The 17339-nt window shown below is 48.1% G+C and overlaps 1 protein-coding gene across 1 annotated transcript; it reads left to right on the top strand.

Annotated features, from left to right (window-relative positions):
- The first annotated feature begins 2601 nt into the window (after positions 1 to 2601).
- Positions 2602 to 17261, top strand: PRPH2 (peripherin 2). Its single transcript, XM_043907483.1, has 3 exons — positions 2602 to 3406; positions 13755 to 14001; positions 16775 to 17261. The coding sequence occupies exons 1-3, from the start codon at positions 2826 to 2828 to the stop codon at positions 16985 to 16987; spliced, it is 1041 nt and encodes a 346-aa protein (XP_043763418.1). The 5' UTR covers positions 2602 to 2825; the 3' UTR covers positions 16988 to 17261.
- The last annotated feature ends 78 nt before the right edge of the window (positions 17262 to 17339 follow it).

Below are 17339 nucleotides of genomic sequence, written 5' to 3'. Positions count from 1 at the left end.
AACACAGAAGGAAGCAAAGGAGATTCCCGGTTGGAGAGTCGACCCTCTTACTGCCTTGGGCTCATGCGCCTCTTATTCTAATCATGGAAACTTCCTTAGTATTCAGTGGACAGGAATTTGAGGACAAGATGGTTTTGTTCTTAAAACTCCTTGTCCTTATGCATAGACTGTTTTGAGAAGTCGAATTGCATTATCATTGGGAATGTGCACTTAAAATTTTAATACAGATAGATAAATTACTCTCTCAAATGGCTGCAGAAACTTACAATCTAAAGTAAATATTCCAATTAAAAAGTGGGCAAAAGAAAAAAAAAAAGCGGGCAAAAGTACTGGACAGACACTCACCAAAGAAGATATACAGATAACGCATAAGCATATGAAAAGATGCTTTGCATCGTATGCCATTGGGAAATGCAAATGAAAACTAGCGAGATGCCACAACACACCTATTAAAATGGCTAAAATCCATCCAGAACACTAACAACACCAAATGCAGCTAGGGTGTGGAGCAATAGGAACTCTTGTTCATTGCTGGTGGGGATGCAAAATAGTACAGCTACTTCAGGAGATAATTTGGCAGGTTTTTACAAAGCTAAACATAGTCTCACCGTATGATCCAGCAATTGCACTCCTAGGTATCTACCCAAATGAGTAGAAAACTTATGTCCACACAAAAACTTGCAGAGCAGAGTTTTGGTATCAACTTTATTTATAATTGCCCCAAACTGGAAGCAATCAAGTTGCCCTTTTATTAAAGGGCATGGTGAACATGCCATGGCACATTCATATTAATGGAATATTATCCAATGATAAATAGAAATGAGCTATTACCCCTGAGTATTCATTGGAAGGACTGATGATGAAGCTGAAGCTTCAGTACTCTAGCCATCTGATGTGAAGAGCCGACTCACCAGAAAAAAACTCTGATGCTGGGAGAGATTGAAGGCAAATGAGAAGGGGACAGCAGAGGATGAGATGGTTACATGGCATCACCAACTCAATGGACATGAATTTGAGCAGACTCTCGGAGACAGTGAAGGACAGAAAAGCCTGGCATGCTGCAGTCTATGGGGTCACAAAGAGTCAGACACAACTTAGTGAATGAACAACAACATCAAACCACAAAAAGATGGTGAAACATTAAGTGCATATTGTGAAGGGAAAGAAACCTGTCTGAAAAAGTTACATGCTGTATGATTCTAACAATATGACATGGAAAAGGTAAAACTATAGAGACAATAGCTGCCTGGGATTGGGCAGGGAGGGGAGTAAGAATGAAGAGGCTATCTAGAGCAGTGAGAATATTCTGTACAATACTATATGACATAATAATGATAAAATATTATATGATGTTATATGATGGACTTCCCTCCTGGCTCAGATGGTAAAGACTCTGCCCACAATGCAGGAGCCCAGGGTTCAATCCCTGGTTCGGGAATATCTGCTGGAGAAGGGACTGGCAACCCACTCCACTATTCTTGCCTGAAGAATCCCATGGATGGAGGAGCCTGGCGGGCTATAGTCCATGGGATCGCAAAGAGTCTGACACGACTGAGTGAGTAACACTAACACTAATATGATATAATGGTGGAAATATGCCATTATGCATTTAGCAAAACCCATAGAACCGTGCAACACAAACAGTTAACCCTAATGTAAACTCTGGACTTTAGTTAATAACATACAGAAACTGACTCATCAGTTGTAATAAATGTATCACACAAGTGTAAGATGTTAAATAAATATAGGGAAACTGGTTGGGGGAAAGGAGTATTTAGAAACCCTGTATTTTTTGTTCATTCTTTTGTAAACCTAAAACTGCTCTAGGAAATAAAATCTATTACTTAAAAATACTAATAAATTTACAGATTCATCAAAGATGTACATCTCATTTCTGTTATCTTTGTTTATACTGGTAACAGAATTTTGACAGATGTTCAATTTGATGGGTCAAGTCTGGTCTTTTATTGTTGTTTTAACTACAATGTCCATTCGTTCTACTTAGATTGACATGTTTTCCAGATCCTTGGACTTTCCAGATTCACTTGTTATAAATCACCTGCTCATTTCCTTTGCCTGTTTTTTCAGTTGATTGTTGATTTTTTTAAGATGTGGAACTGTGGCAGCTATTTTTTTTTAATGCTTATTCATTCTTTTTTTTTTTTTTTTTAACATGTTGCAAATGTTTTCTCACAATCTGTCATTTGTTTTTCAACTTGGATAATGATCTCTTTTGTCCCATTTGTTGTTGTTTAGTTACTAAGTCCTGTCCAACTCTTTGCCACCCATTAGAATGTTTCAAATTTTCAAGGAGTTTGGAGACACATGATCTGATCTGAGGCAGACTTGCAGATGAAGCCCATTCCTCTGGCCAGTCTTGTCTTTTTTGCTCCTGATGCTCCAAGCTGAACCCAGAGCTCTCTGCTCCAGGGTGTCCATGGAGGCTCTTCTTGAGCATGTTCTGAAACTGGCAAGGCTTTATCTAATGGGATGAACCTGGCTAAAGAGATTAGCAAGATGTCTTGTGGATCCCACTTTTAATCTGCAGCCTTCAGGCTGTCCCTCTTTGGTTGGGAAGGGAGCTACAGCGACGACGGGGAGGACTGGCCCCTTCATGAACTGTGACTCTGAGGTCCCTGCTCCCACTCGCGGGTTAACAGGGGTCCCGGGCTAGGGGGCACAACATGGGCAGCCCCCAGAGCAGCTCCCTGCAGCTTGGACCGTCTGCACCTTTCCCAAGGCCCTGAGTCTTCAGCCTCCAGGCTTATTGAGGTCAGGAGTGAGAGCTGTGCTGTGGGAGGCTACCTGGACTGCAGCCTGCAAGTATGGCGCTGCTGAAAGTCAAGTTTGACCAGAAGAAGCGGGTCAAGTTGGCCCAAGGGCTCTGGCTCATGAACTGGTTCTCCGTGTTGGCTGGCATCATCATCTTCGGCTTAGGGCTGTTCCTAAAGATTGAACTCCGGAAGAGAAGCGATGTGATGAACAATTCTGAGAGCCATTTTGTGCCCAATTCGTTGATCGGGGTGGGGGTGCTATCCTGTGTCTTCAATTCTCTGGCTGGCAAGATCTGTTATGATGCCCTGGACCCTGCCAAGTACGCCAAGTGGAAGCCCTGGCTGAAGCCGTACCTGGCCGTGTGTGTCCTCTTCAACGTGACCCTCTTCCTGGTGGCCCTCTGCTGCTTCCTCCTGCGGGGCTCGCTGGAGAGCACGCTGGCCCATGGGCTCAAGAATGGCATGAAGTTCTACCGGGACACGGACACCCCGGGCCGGTGTTTCATGAAGAAGACCATCGACATGCTGCAGATTGAGTTCAAGTGCTGTGGCAACAACGGCTTTCGGGACTGGTTTGAGATTCAGTGGATCAGCAACCGCTATCTGGATTTTTCCTCCAAAGAAGTCAAAGAGTGAGTGGCCTCCAGTCCTGGGGTCAGAGCGATAGAGGGCACAGAGACCCCAGCCTCTGACTCCCCCTGTCCAGTACCTTTTCCTCCCCATTGGGTGCTCTGGGTATACAACTTATTACTGGTGTGTGTGTGAGGGTGTACTTGATTAGACATACGGAATTGTCAATATTCTATCATTTTTTACCTATAAAATTAGCAGCAATGTACGGTTCAACCTAATGTTAGGCTAAGATGGGAGGACAGTGTCAAGTTACAGAAGCAGCTTGAATGCAGACAGCCAGGGGAGACCCAGCCAGGACTGTGTCTGCTTCATACAGGAGGGATGGGTCACATATACTGAGACAGTATCTGGCTGCTTGTCTCATTCACTCAAACTGAATGGATTCAGTTCTACAAGCATAAATTTCTGGGCTGTTCCCATGTTTTCCAACTTTTCAACCTTGAGCATCCATTCTCAAAGTGTTTATCCCTGGATATGGTGGGAAAAGCAGAGGATGGGGGCAGTCAGGGGGTCTAAGCTGTTAGCTTTATCTCTATTGCTCATTAGATGGTGACCTTGGACAAGGCCTTTGATACCTTGGGCCCCCTGCTTGACCATCTCTCTCTTTTTAAAATTACTTATTGCTATGCTGGGTCTTCGTTGCTGTGCATGGGCTTTCTCTAGTTGCGGCAAGAAGGGTCTACTGTCTACTCTCTAGTTGAGGTGTGCAGCCTTTTCACTGGGTGGCTTCTGTGTGGAGCACAGGCTCTGGAGTGCACAGGCTTCAGTAGTTGTGGCGCATGGGCTTGGTGGCCCCGCGGCATATGGAATCTTCCCCGACTAGGGATTGAACCTGTGTCCCCTGCATTGGCAGGAGGGTTCTTAACCACTGGACCACCAGGAAGTCCTATTTGCCCATCTTTTAAATGAAGGCACCAAAATACACAACCTTGGTGATTACCTCCTAGCTCTGTCTAGAGCCTGGTAAACTATGGGTGCTCAGTAAATATCTGCTGGTGTTTACTACTTAAGTAATAATAATGCAACTTGATAAAGTGTTTCTGAAGTGTTCTTGGCTTGTGTAAAAGTAAAATCCTGGGGGGGATGTAAGGAAATGTTCAAGAGGAGACTCTCACCCTTTGTGTTGACCCTGGCATATCCCTCTTCCCAGAGACCCACCATTTGAGCCTTGAGTCATTTTCTGGGGAAAGGTTGGCCAGCCCAGAGTCAGTGACTCTCCCCCACCTCTTCTTTCTGTCCGACGCTCCCCATTCCCTGGCTGAGGCTAGGGGTTCAGTTGATCCCCCAGGTGATTTATCCTCTGAGTGAGGCTGGTGAGTTAGGGGGCTATGCACCCGCGACACGGGCACACTGGCTGCAGGATGTGGGTGAAGCCCAGACAACACTGGTGAACCCCAGATGGAAGGGAAGTCAGAATGAAGGTCACTGCTTGGGACTGTATTTTCTCTGTGGGAGGGGATTACTTCTATAAATCCCTCATCAAGGAGGCTTGTAAACCACTCTGCCCTTCCTAGGGGACAGGTCTGCAGAGATGGCACAAAGTGGCATGATTTATATATGTCACCCCAGAAGGGTGTGAAGCCAGAGGGACAAGCAGAGTTCTAGGGGCTGGGGAGAGTGGGGAGAGTGGGAGTTGATGGTAGAACCAGCTTTTGTGATGGGCAGCAAGGGGTTTCTCATCCTCTCTGTCATTTTCCTTGAATGTCTTCTGCAGGGTCAGTCCTTGACAAGACTTACAGGATCTCTCTGTAATCCCCAAATCCCCTTCTGTCCCAGGGTAGAGCAATGTCCCAGGCCGCTCCACTCCCAGTGGTCAGCATATCCAACTGGTCAGGCCAGCATTAAACTTGATCAAAATCACCTCAGTGCCCCATACCAACTTATTGGTGTGAAACTATCCTAACTCCACTGACTTGGGAAAAATTTTCTCTGCTGCACACACACACACTTGGTCACAACATTAAGAGGAACTGAACATCCTTAACTGAGCCTGGCACTTGTGGGCTCAGCCAAGCATGGACAGATGGTTGGTTTTGGGAGATTTCTCACAGAAATCTTTAAGGTCAATGGCTGGTTCCTGAAGGCTCCTGATCATGGAGATCAAGTGGACTAATGCAAGATGTTTTACAAGAGTTTACAAGCCTTTGACCCACCCCCGGCCCCTCACCTGAACCTGTCCTGTTGCTATGTTGCTGGGGCTTTTGGGAGGAAAAGTATCCTTATTTGGTGGGCACAAAACCTCTCCTGGGGGATTTGTATTATTTTTAGTTGTTGTTGTCTCTATTTTGTAGAAATTTGAGCCTCAGGGAGGTTAAGGGATGTTCCTAAAATCTCACAGCAGGAAGTAGCAAGATGGGACTGGGGGTGGGGTAGGACAGAGTTTTGGAAAACAAACAAACCAGCTTTATGGACAGTATACTCCACACACCACATAACTCACCCATCTAAAGTGAGCAATTCAATGGGTTTTAATATATTGACAGAGCTGTGCCGCCAGTACTGAGGTTGATTTTAGAACGTGTTCATCATCTTGCAGAGAAACTCTGCACCCTTCAGTGTTCACTCCGACCTCCCCTGCCCCGAAGTCCAAATATCCACTACTCCACTTTCTGCCTCTGTAGGCTTCCCTGTTCTGGCCACTTCATTTTGAATGGAATCATGTGGGATTTGCCCTTTGAGGTCTGGCTTCTTCTGTCAGCGCACCGTTTTCAGATTTCATCCATGTCGCAGCAGGTGTCAGCGCTTGCTCCTTCTTCTGCTGGGACGCTGTCCTGCTATGGGGAGGGCCAGCTCTTGAGTCTGCTCTTTCCACTCTGCCGTTTCCACTCCACCTCGCAGGCGTTAGATGAGTGCTTGTTCCCCGATGACTGAAACCTCTGGAGGGGGCTGGTTTGCCTCAGGTCGTCCCTTCTCCTGTCTCTGTCTTGTTCTTTCCTTCCTTCTCCAGAGGCACAGTGGAAGGTGTAGGCAGACATGATACAGGCTCAACAAACACCTGTGGATCGTGGTGGGATTCCTATCCTTCTGTGCCCGGATCTCAGATCATCATGAGGCCCCCCAGTGGCACCCGGGACAGGACTGTGTTCCATTCTCCTGTGTTTACTTTCTCTCTCCCTCCCTGGCTCAGAGGTCCTGAGCCGGGGAGGGGGCTGTTACAACTGGGGTGGGTGGGTGGTGGTGTCCTCAGAGGAATCCAGGAATGCCACCTCCCTCAGAGACTCTTGAGTCTTCAGAGCAAGGAATTGGGATATAGATTTGTAGTTCTTAACCAGAACTGCTTTTATTATATTTTTTTTTTTTGCATTTCAACTTTCATTAGGGAAAATTGCAAGCATTCACAGAAGTAGAGAGATTATAAGAAATCCCCATGTACCTATCACCTTACTTTGATAAATGTAAACATTCTCCCTTTCTCATTCCATCAGTACTGCCCTCGCTCCTCCAAAACACACATTTTCCCTGGTCTGAGTATTAAGAAGCAAATCCAGGGCATTGTATCCTCCTCTCTGTAAAAACTTTGGGAAGAATTGCTAAGAGATAAAGAGGGTTTGTTTTTTCTGTCTTTTTGTTTTTGTTTAACAGATGCATAATAGTAATCATGCCCACTAACACTACTATCATCTAATACCCTATCTGTGTTCAGTATTCTCTGATTGTCTCAAGATGCCTTTTACAGTTGGCTTGTTCAAATCAGGATCTAAATCACACTTTGCATTTGGTTGTTAGGAGACCTAACAACCTTTCTTACTCTTTACAGTTACCTTTTTCATGCCATGTGCGTCTTGGAGGAAGTCAGCCACTTGTCCTGCAGAATTCCTCACATTCTGGGCTGGGGTCGTTACAACCAAGAGCTGTCATCTAACGTGTTCTTCTGTCTTCTGTGTTCCTGTGTAAACAAGTAGTGGGGCTAAGGTGTGGCTGGATTCAGGTTCAGTTTTGGCAAGAACACCCACTAGGGTGCTGCTGTAGCACCAGGTGGGACATGAGGTCTTCAACCAGTTTATAATAATAATTTTTTTTCGTTCACACCACTGGCACGTGGGGTCTTAGTTCCCCGACCAGGGATGGAACTGTGCCCTCTGCAGGGGAAGCATGGAGTCTTAACCATTGAGCCACCAGAGAAGTCCCTATAATCATTCCTTTAAGGTTTCTTCCTGTTTTCATGACGAGATGAGCTTCAGGGTCAAGGGGTGAGAGGCAGAGCATGAAGATGCTCAGAGGCCTTGGCACCATCAGCCTGAGGGAACTGTAAGCCAGGAAGGCCTGGCCTGGGGCCCTCGGTCTGAGGGAGAAGCTGGCACCGAGCTCTCGCACTTTACTGTCCTTTCCACAGAACCCACAGGACGGTAAACTCTTCCTAAACAATTAAGAGATATCTCGAAAATTCTGGACCTTGGCTAGGAGATCCCTGAGGCGGGGCTGTGTCTCCCCTCAGACTGGGGCTCCCTGAGGGCAGGGCTGTGTCTCCCCTCAGACTGGGGCTCCCTGAGGACAGGGCTGTGTCTCCCCTCAGACTGCGGCTCCCTGAGAGCTGGTCTGTGTCTCCTCTCAGACTGGGGCTCCCTGAGGGCAGGGCTGTGTCTCTCTCAGACTGGGGCTCCCTGAGGGCAGGGCTGTGTCTCCCCTCAGACTGGGGCTCCCTGAGGCGGGGCTGTGTCTCTCTCAGACTGGGGCTCCCTGAGGGCAGGGCTGTGTCTCCCCTCAGACTGGGGCTCCCTGAGGCGGGGCTGTGTCTCCCCTCAGACTGGGGCTCCCTGAGGGCAGGACTGTGTCTCCCCTCAGACAGGGGCTCCCCAAGTACAGGTCTGTTTCTCCCGCTGAGACTGGACTCTCTGGTGCTGGTCTAGATCTCTCATCAGATCAGTTCTCCCTGAAAGCAGCGCAGTGTCTCCTCTCAGACTGGGGCTTCCTTGGTAAAGGCTGGGCCCCTCCTCTCCCCCTGCCTTTCAAAGAAATACTAATACTGCATTTGCTGTATACCAGGTTCTCTATGTGTATTAACCCAATTAATCTCCACCACACCACTGTCAGAGACTTTATTGTCATCTCTCAGGTGAGAAAACTGAGGCTCTCAGAGGTCAAGTGATTTGCCAAGGTTCCACAGATGTCACTCAGCTGGCACACGGGCTGGGAACTGACTCATTATCAGTTTACACTCCTGGATCCCTCCTCTCCCCTCCCCTGCTTGTTTCCATTTGGTGTTCCTTATTGGTTTATTAATTCACCTACTAAATTATATTGTTTTTTTCCAGGAAAATTCCAATGTGATGACTTTCCCAAATTGTATCTTGGCTGTGAGACAGTGAGCTAGAACAAAGCCTTACCTTAATCAAGACCCCTACAACCCTTGGTGAGCCCTGAGCAGAGATTTGTAGCCTGGGAAATACTCTGATATAAATAGCCAGCTCACCAACTAAGGAGCTCTCCTCTGCCTGACTTTGTCTTAAGAGGGTGAGTGGAGCCTTAATCTGTGGTTGGAACCAGGGCAAGTGCGAAGTAAACAAGACAGTACTCCTGAGGGAGAGGGAGGGCCAGTTCCAGAGATATGGGACCTCAAGAGGTCCGAGGCTGGGGGAACCCCAATGCCAATCAGGCCAGAGCTGCCGTTCCTTAGGCCCCAATCTGAGGAGACACAGCCCTGCCCCAGGGAGGATGAGGCAGGTCTGCAGGCCTTACCCCAGTTGAGGGAAACCTGGAGAGTGTGCTGGAGAGGTGATGGTCGACAAGGAAGGGCTCCTGGGACAGGGAACACTGGGGAGAACTCACACCTTTCTAGGAAATTTAGCTAGAAAAGGGCTTCCCTGGTAGCTCAGCTGGTAAAAAATCTGCCTGCAATGCGGGAGACCTGGGTTTGATCCCTGAGTCGGGAAGATGCCCTGGAGAAGGGAAAGGCTACCCACTCCAGTATTCGGGCCTGGAGAACTGTATAGTCCATGGGGTCGCAAAGAGTTGGCCATGACTGAGCGACTTTCACTTCTCTAGCTAGAAAAAGCCAACAGGCCGAAAGGCCCTGGAGACTCTGAGGAAACTCTGAGGGGAGAGGTGGGAAACTGCTGTGGGCTGGTCTTCCACTTCCTGTGTAACTTGGGTGAGGGCTTGCCCTGCTCTGGGCCCCATTTCTTCCTTGGTAGAACAGTCCGGTGGGCTGCAGGGTCCCCCCAGATGGCCAAGAGTGGGGAGGAGCCAGCATTCTCTCAGAGCCTGTGTCCTGGGCATCTGCTGACTGCCTCATCTCACCCTCCGCACAGTCCCTGATCGGCCCACCTCACACAGTCCGCAGCTCACACAGGCAGACTTGGGACTCAAAGGCCAGCTCTCTGTGCTCTCACCCACTGCGCTCCATGGGGACCCTGGGGCCGGCCCAGGTGGGAGTGGGTTCCAGAGGCTGCCTGCAGGTCAGAAAGAGGGATGAACAGCATCTGCATTTGGGGACTAGGGCTGTGGGGGCAGCTGGCCCCTCAGGACAGGGCTGGGAGCCCCAAGGTGAAGGTCTCTGCTCCTGTCCCCCCACTGGGACCACCTCAGCCAGCGGAGCCTGGTGCCTCACGAGGCTGTTCAGACAGCTGCTCCCAGACGCTTGGTGCGGGTGAGCTTCGGCAGCGACCCCTCCTGTCCTTGGACAAATGCCGCCCAGCCCCAGCCGAGGGCCAGTGGGGAGCTCTGCCCTTGAGGTCTGGGTCACAGCAGGGGCACCCCCTCTGCTCCACAGCCGGCAGGGCCCACGCCACCTGTTCATGCGTGACTGCTCCCCAGCGGAGTAGAGTGGTCTATTCCACCTCACAGCTGCTCCCCGAGAACACACAGGCTCCTGTGAAAGCTCTTGTTCTGTCGCCCGGCCCAGCCCCAGCCCAGGAGTCCACATTTCCTGCACAGTTAATATGTACCAGGCACTCTTCTAAGCCTTTTTACATGGATCCCTTCACACAATCCTCATGTCAAGTCCATTTTACAGATAAGTAAGCTGAGACCCACAAGGGTAAGGAACTGGTCCAGAGGGATGGATCTGGAATAAACTAAGGCTGTCCTGCTCTTATCATGGTCCTAGTCCTAGACCACCTGTGCATCCAGGGCCAGCTGTGCTGTGGGTCCTGTCCATGAAGCAGAGGCCAGGGACTGCAGGGCAGGTGGAAATATGGTCGCCATGACCCAGGTGAGGACTGTTCTGGAACCAGAGGCCACACTGTGCAGTATGGTATGGTCTTAACCAAACCGATCAGCAGACAGTTCACTGAAAAGAAACCACAAGTGGATCTTAAAACATATAAAAAAAAAACACCCCAAAACAAAAAAACATATCAAAAGATTCCCAATTTCACTTATAATGAGAAAAAAAAAAAGAAATTTAGAACAACTTTGGAGATATTACTTTTCATCTATCAGGTTTTGGCAAAGATCAAAAACAGGACTTGTGTGGGTGTGGCCAGTGGAGATGTCACTGTACAATCCCCCAGAAGAGAGACAGCAGAGCTCGGGTGCAACCACGGATGGGCCCGAGGCAGAGACTCCTCTCCTAGCAGCTGATGCTCTAGATACAGTCCCAGTATGTGAACTGACCCAGTCCATGCTTGTATTAACACGAAACTGTGAGAATCCCCGATGTCCATCAGTAGGGAACTCGATAGTACCCCATGGGCTATCTGCACATTGGGGACACCACGCACCTCATTAAAACCTGGAGAACACTCCTCCCTGGCGGATACAAAAGATCTCCAAGGTATTGTTAAGGGAAAAATAATGGTTTAAGGCAGTGTCAATATAATGTGAACATTTGGGTAAAAACAAAACAAACAGGAAGAATTTTTGCAAAATCTGAATTTGCTTGTCCACGTGTGAGGCCTCTGTAGAAGGACAGACAGGGCTGGCCACAGTGAGGGCACCTGGAGGCCAAGAGACAAGAATGAGTGGGAGAATTTTTTGAATCGAGGGGATTTTACTTAGAAGCTAAACATTAACATCTTTTTTCTTTTCTTTTTTTCTGGCGGAGTGGCATGCAGAAACTTAGTTCTCTGACCAGGGACAGAACTCATGCCCCCTGCTGGGGAAGAGTGGAGTCTTAACCACTGGACTTCCAGGGAAGTCCCTGAACATCTTTTAATTTTTTTAAAAAATATTTATTTATCTGGCCCTGCCAGGTGTTAGCTGTGACATGTGGGATCTAGTTCCTTGACCAGGGATTGAACCCAGGCCCACTGCATTGGGAGCACAGTCTTAACCACTGGACCACCAGGGAAGCCCTTGAACATCTTTTTAAGAGTATGATTAGTTACCATTTTAATGAATATTGTTGGAAATAATTTCTATTATGAACAATTACATGCTCCCTATTCTTATGCTGTAAGTCTGCTGTTACTATGTAATGCCTTGCAATTAAAAAAAAATTAAACTTAAAAAAATCTTTTTTTATTCAAGATAACGTGCACATAATCAAGCGTGCAAATCTTAAGTGTGCAGCTATATGAATTTTTTTTTTTTTTGGTTGCATCATGAGCCTTGTGGAATCACAGTTCCCTGACTAGGGATTGAAACTGTTTTAATCACTGGACCACCAGGGAAGTCCCTGAACATCTTTTAATTTTTTAAAAAATTAAAAAAAAACATTTATTTATTTATTTGGCTGTGCCAGGTCTTAGCTGTGGCACTCAGGGTTGTCAACCTCTGTTGTGGCACACGGGATCTAGTTCCTTGACCAGGGATTGAATCCAGGCCCACTGCATTGGTAGTACAGTCTTAACCACTGGACCATCAGGGAAGTTCTTGAACATCTTTTTAAGAGTATAATTAATTACCATTTCAATGAACATTGGAAATAATTTCTATTATGAACTACATGCTCCCTATTATTATGTCATACAAGTCTGCTGTTATTATGTAATAATGCCTTGCAATTAAAAAAAATTAACTTAAAAAAACCCATTTTTTTACTCAAGATAATGTGCACATAAGTGTGCAAATCTTAAGTGTGCAGCTACATAATTTTTTTTTTTAAATTTTTGTCTGCATCATGAAGCTTGTAGAATAACGGTTTCTTTTTTTTTTTTTTTGAATAACGGTTTCTTGATTAGGGATTGAATCTGTGCCCCCTGCGGTGAAAGTGCAGAGTTTTAATCATGGGATCACCAGGGAAGTCCCTGCCCCTTTTGAATTTTGAACCTACCATGAATGCATGGTGTGCTCTAACCAAATATAAATAGAGAAATGTGAAAGTTGTGCAAGCTGCATCCTTCAGGTGAATAAGGCTCTTCCACCCAGCGGGGAAGGGTGGGGCAGAGCTCAGTGTGGATACAGAGCAAGCCATGGGCAAAGACTCATTCCTTGCCCCTGCTGCAAAGGCCCAGGGCCAGAGCAGGCCTTCTGGAAACATCTGCTGGACAGAACTGATCTGGCCAGAGGGGGCGTTGGTTGTCCCCAGAGCTGTAAGGAGGAGATGAGGTTAGAGAAGGGGCTGGGCGCTAATGTTGATGGTCACGAATGCCAGGCAGAGCCTTGTCTCACACTTACTACCTTTCCTGTGGCTCTCATCCTACCAGCCTGGCACGGCTCCAAGAAATCACTGCATGCCAGGCCCTGGTAGCACATAGAGTTGTTGGGTGATATTTTGCATAAATCTTTATTTTGGACTTTATAAAAACTGATGTGGTGCTCCATAGACTGGGGTCAAATGTTGTCCACAGGGCAACATCCATGTTCTGACACACATGACAGGTTCCAGGAGAACAGTGCTTGTGTTGATCTTGTGTTCAGTTGGGTGAAAACAACAGGCAATAAAAGAATGAACACACTCTTCAGGTATGTGATTCGCTCTTGTCTAAATGCCCCCTCCTGTGACTTCCTTTGTATCTACACTGATAGTTACCCCAGGATCTTGAAGAAACACTGAACCTCTAATAGGCTACCCTCGGGCAGTTCGAGTGAACAGCACTCTGGATCTCAGTTTTATCAAAGGTTGCTCACAGGCTTCCAGGGTATTTCAGGATCAGCAAGTCCATAGAGTCTTTGAAATGTCTTGTAAGATTCTGTTGAATCTCCATTGCTATACAAGGGCTAGAATACATATGTTCCTTACTTACTTGCTTCTTGGTTTATCATCTGTCTCAACCCTGTAAACATAAGCTCCAGGAAGCTGGGGCCTTGGCTTTCTGGGCCACTCCTCCATCTTCAGCAGCTGGAATAGCAGCTGAAGATGGAATAGCAGCTGGCTGGCACGTAGCTGACTAACAGCAAATTATTTCTCTAGAAGAATGAGTGAATGAACATCCCAGATTTTCAGAGATGAGGGATGGGAGAAACTGGCACCTGCTGAGAAGTCCAGGAGGCCGGTCTCAAGCCATCTATCTGTTTCTTCTGCAGTCGCATCAAGAGCAACGTGGATGGGCGGTACCTGGTGGACGGCGTCCCCTTCAGCTGCTGCAACCCCAACTCACCGCGGCCCTGCATCCAGTACCAGCTCACCAACAACTCTGCGCACTACAGCTATGACCACCAGACGGAAGAGCTCAACCTGTGGCTGCGTGGCTGCAGGGCCGCCCTGCTGAGCTACTACAGCAACCTCATGAACACCATAGGCGCTGTGACCCTCCTTGTCTGGCTCTTTGAGGTAGGCCCTGGTCAACGAGGGGGCAAGACGAGGGACTCACCTGCCCCACTGGGATTCATGGGGTGGAGCTGGGCCCTGGGCTCCCTCCTGGGAACCAGCCCTCTGCTGGCATGCAGGCAGGCCCAGGCTTGAACACTGGCACTTCCACTTTTTGTTTCTGTCCTACCACTTAAAGAAGAGTTGAAATTCATAGCACATAAAATCAGTCTTTTTAAAGTGAACAAGTTGGAGGCATTTGGTACATTCACGTGTTGTGCGACTACCACCTCTATCTTGTTCCAAAATACCCCCACCACCCCCTCAAAAAAACTCATATTCATTATGCAGTCAGACCCCTCCAGGCCTCCCGCTAAGCCCCGGAACCACCCATTTTTGTTCTGTCCTTGTGGCTTTATCTATTCTGGACATTTCATATAAATAGAATTATGTAATATATGACCTTTTATGTCTCACTTCTTTTACTTTGAATGTTTTTGAGGTTCATCCTGTGTCTCCACTTTTTGCACCTGAGGTCTCAGAAACTTATTGAACCTCTCTGTTACAGGGGGCTGACAGCAGTTAGCTCTGGGGCTACTGGGAGGCAACAGCAGTTACAGGCACATTGATTTGTGCTTCTCTTGAAATTCTGGTAGCAGTTTACCTGGTATTCTGATTATCTCTAGGTTCATTTTCCATCATCTGTTAGGTTTAGTTCCTCTCTGTAGCTGCAGGGCTTCGGATGTAGCAAGCCCTCATTCATTCATTGAAGAAATAAGCTCAAACACCTATGAGTGCTGGGCGCTGTCCTGGGTGCTGAACAAGAGCCCAAGGAGGGGTAAACTGAGGTAGTACAGAGGGTGACTCATGGGCTCCTGCTTTGAGCTGACGGCAGGAAACCCAGCCTACGAAAGCTAAATTTACAAAACCAGAAATATTAGGTGAGGAAACTGCCCATCAAAGAAGATTCACTGAAAGTTTCCTTTAAGTAAGTCTATCTTTAGTGCTATGGAAATTCACAGGTAGGTGTGCTCTCATCTGATACACACCACTTCTAACACACCACGTCACACCAGAGGGACTGAACTGCCTGTTGATGGGGGATGAGATGGGGAGGGAGGCCTTCTTCTCACACTGAAGCAGAGGCAAGCATATTCACGGAGATTTATTGGTCCCTGGCTCCTTGAGGCAGAATCTTAGGAATGAGTCTTAGGAATGAGTGGGTACAATGAGGAGAAAAGGTTAGAAGGTAGAATGAGGATAGAAGGTTAGAAGATCACATCCCTTGAAAAGCCATTAAAAGAAGACTGAAAGTATAACTGAAGTCAGTGGGAAAATTGAGTTCCACTGGCTACCTCTCTGCTTACCCACTTTTCCAGAAATCTAGTGACTGCTTAAGAAGAGGAACAGTTCACTGGGAACAGGGAGTTTGCATGCCCCTGACTTTTGCTTGAGGCTTTTAGTGGGCAGACTCTGCGATGCACACAAGGGTGGCTGAGCTGATAAGATTCTGGCCTCAGTCTTGCCCTCCTGGGTTTCACAATCCAGTGAGGATATGACACCTCAATACTACTACTACTGCAAAATTCATACTGTGGCAGGAGGCCTTCTTGAGGAAAGAAGGAAAGAATCAGAATGGGCACATGGATACCAGGAGGACTTCCTGGAGGAGGGATTTTTTCACTGTAAAAATATCTTATTAAACTTTCAGTCAACAATAATTATAACAAAACCCTAAAACTACTAGCTACTAATATCATGCACTACCATAATCATTAAATACTCCCAGAGCTTTCATTAACAGATGTCTACTGAGGCCCTACCACCATGGGGTGCCCTTCTAGGGCTGGGACAGCAGGTGAACAAGATGTATCAAGGCCACTCCTGCCCTCGGGGGGGTGGATGTTCTCTGTTAGTGGGCCTAGGCCTCTCATGGAGTTTGCTATACCATCAAAGGAAGAGGGCAAGCGAAGCAGGAATTTGTGTAGAAGCAAGTGGCCAACACAATACAGGGTTAGAAAAGTAGAAAGAATACTTACCATGCTGCCTAATAACCAACTACAGCTGACACTCCTATTCATCCTTGCTTTGCACGAGGTGCCACGCTCCACACACAATGGAGTGTCACAGCATGCCCGTGGAACAGGCGGTACTTCATCTGAAAATCTGCAAACCAGACAAGTAAACTGAGGCTTCCTGGTCACATGGCTGGCTAGGTGCCAGGGCTGAGGCTTGAATCCAGGCATTCTGGCACCAGAGTCTGTAGCAGTGACTGCCAGGGAACAAATCCAAACCAATCACCCACTCATCCCCATACTAATCAGAAATAACAGAAGTAGAGGGAAACCATCTATCACCTTGTTTGCAGGAAAAAAGATGACTTTTTATTCTGTCCAGCAAATAGTTGCCGAGCACCCAATATGTACCAAGCGATGTGCTAGGAATGAGGTGGGGGTAGGCATGGAGAAGGAGCCCAGGATTAATGCCCCCCAGGACAGGGGAGACCTAAGGGGAGGGACACCCCTAATACTCCAGGCAGAGAAGCACATGGTAAAACTGGCAAGGAGAAAGGCCGGGTGGGCAGGATCCAAAGCAACCTGGAGTGACCGGGAAGGGAGGAGAAGAGGGCCAGAGGTGAGGCGGGGGCAGCAGGTGTTTCGAGCACTCAGGCATGGCTGGGGCAGGCCCTCATCAGCTCAAACCCAGCAGAGCCTTGTCTGCAGGGCCCCTATGGCTTCTAGGTCACCCCTGCCCCGGCCACTTCCCTGCTCCTGTAAGTCTCCTCTCCCCACACCAGGCGACCGTCACCGTTGGGCTGCGCTACCTGCACACGGCGCTGGAAGGCATGGCCAACCCCGAGGACCCTGAGTGCGAGAGTGAGGGCTGGCTTCTGGAGAAGAGCGTGCCGGAGACCTGGAAGGCCTTTCTGGAGAGCGTGAAGAAGCTGGGCCAGGGTAACCAGGTGGAAGCCGAGGGCGAGGACGCAGGCCAGGCCCCGGCAGCAGGCTGACGGCCCTTCGGCCCCCTCCCCTCTCAACACTGAGAAGTAGTGGACTCCAGGAACCTCGGATACCCCCGATCCCGTCAGACTCTCCCAAAGAGGGCGGCCGTCTCACAGAGGCTCTTCTGGATGGTGGGATTTAATATTCAGGGCCCCTAAAAACCTCAGTTGAATGAACGTCTCAAACTGTGAGTGCATGAGTCCTGCTCAGCCCCACTGCCCTAGGACGCACCCTCACGGTGGACTCATGGAGGGCCTCTCAGCAGATGAGTCTTCAGTCACAGGAATTCAGTTCCACCCGGAGGCTACTGGCCACACCTGAGGGCTGCTTTCCTTTCACAAGTTGGCCATTCTGGTGAGT

This window comes from Cervus elaphus, chromosome 7 (assembly GCF_910594005.1).
Source record: "Cervus elaphus chromosome 7, mCerEla1.1, whole genome shotgun sequence".
Classification (NCBI taxonomy): domain Eukaryota; kingdom Metazoa; phylum Chordata; class Mammalia; order Artiodactyla; family Cervidae; genus Cervus; species Cervus elaphus.
This window is presented reverse-complemented; position numbering and strand designations above follow the sequence as displayed.